The 1908-nt window shown below is 44.8% G+C and overlaps 1 protein-coding gene across 1 annotated transcript; it reads right to left on the bottom strand.

The window, feature by feature from the left end:
- Positions 1-217: 217 nt before the first annotated feature.
- LOC124513769 (actin-related protein T2-like) lies at positions 218-1330 on the bottom strand. The gene is given in 3 exon segments (XM_047081773.1): positions 218-270; positions 273-940; positions 942-1330. Coding segments are annotated over 3 exon segments (1110 nt in total).
- Between the last annotated feature and the right edge of the window lie 578 nt (positions 1331-1908).

The raw sequence follows: 1908 nt of genomic DNA on the forward strand, positions 1-1908 counted from the left end.
TATTAAAAGTGTCCATGAGTCAGAAAAGGTGGAATAGAACCACTTAAAATGATTCATTACCTGGATCAGAAATTACTCTGGTGCCACGAAAAATGAACGGAAACTAAAATGTCATATCAATTTTATCAAATACCATGCTAAGGCCCAAGGGAAAATGCCACCTTCTACAAGTGCTCCTGCGATCTGATAGATCCCAGTCCCTTGTGCTCTGGATTCCTTAAAAGCATCTTCTCTGAACAATGTATGTCCCAAACTCCATGAAATCTGCAGAGTGATCCACATCTGCTTGAACCTGCTCAGAGAGGTCACAATGGATGCACCTATCCATGAAGAGAAACATCTATCAGAAGCTGTAATCTTGTTGGGAGTTCCTCTGGAAGCCAGCTGTTCCAGTTCTTTCAAAAGTCTTTCCTCAAGCCCAGGGAAAAGAGTGGTGCCCCCAGACAGCACAATTTCTGCAAAAAGATTCTTCTGGATATCAGTGTCACACTTCATAATGCTGCTGGATACCATTTTTGAGAGTCCTGGGTTGTGGATACCCAGCTGGTCAGGTGCAAAAAGTATCTCAGGGACCTGGTGCAGCTGGTCTCCAATGTAGATAACATTTCCATCTGGCAGTTTGTATTCTCTTAGAACCTCTTCTGGCTTCTTACATAGCTCTTTCTCTGGCTCCAAGGCCACATAACACAGCTTCTCTTTGATGTCACCCACTAAGACTTTATTGAGCATGAAAGGGAAGGTACTTCCACGAACGAGGAGGAGCCAAGTGAGGTGCTCTATGATGTCCCTTCCTGCCACGTAGAGCTTGGTCACAGCATGAGGCAGGGAATAACCCTCAAAGATAGGGACAGTGCAGGTGATCCCATCACCACTCTCCACCACTAATCCCGTGACAGAGGCTACCACTGCATGGTTGGACAGGTAGAAAGCAGGCACATTGAGTCTCAAACATCACTTCTGTCATCTTCTCTCCAGTCTCCCTTGGGTTCAAAGAGGGCTCAGTCATGAGTACAGGTCATTGACAGGGTTTGACTCCTAGTTCCCACTCAAAAAGATACTTCCAAAGTTTCTCTATGTCATCCCATCCTGTTACCAGTCCACACTCAATGGGGTAGTGCAAATGCAAGACCTTATACTTGTACAGGGCTTTTTGTCCCACGAAGTACTTTTTCTTAGTGGCTTCTGATAAGGGCATGTTAAATTTAGGATGCCCCACAACAGAACTGATGATGTGAAGGGGTCCAATCTCTCCAGACAGGCCTGCTTTGCAGAGTCCTGATCCGTTGTCAAAAATTACAGCTGGAATATCTAATACAGATGGGTTATACATGTCTGAAGCATGATCTTCCAAACTTCAACAAAATAAAAAATGCTTTGCCACTTTGTATGACAACAGGCACCTCTGGAAGATTTAAAACCACAGGCTTCCAAAGTTCTCAGGTTGACACTCAGGAGGAGCTAGCAGGTTGTCCCCAATCCCACAGAGTACCTTGTCTTCAACCATGAATCCTGTCTCCTTTCAGGCAGCCCAGGGCCTGCTAGGAAATTTCAGTGATGATTGCCCCCCGCCATGTAACAATCTTGCCAAGGCAACAATTGTCCTCAAAGAGCATCAAAGGGATTTTAAGGGGTGGGGTCTCTGAGCCACCAATACTCCTAGCTTGGTGAAACATGAAAAAGAGGAAGGGAAACCATACACATGAGTAGCTTTGATAAGGTGAAGTGAAGGCCTTACTTTAGAAGTAAGTAAAACAGCCAAACTACGGGCTTCTTCCAGAAAACTCCCTTCTATGCACAGCTAAGCTATTTTGGAGGGATGACAAAAATACCTTTCCCTTTGCTAAAGGGAGGAACTAACCACAAGACACAGGTTCAGATTGGAATGAGAATGATCATAATCCAGTTTCA

Source organism: Lynx rufus, unplaced genomic scaffold, assembly GCF_022079265.1.
Source record: "Lynx rufus isolate CCGP_SWC_20201006 ecotype Redwood Valley unplaced genomic scaffold, mLynRuf1.p SCAF_19, whole genome shotgun sequence".
Taxonomy (NCBI): domain Eukaryota; kingdom Metazoa; phylum Chordata; class Mammalia; order Carnivora; family Felidae; genus Lynx; species Lynx rufus.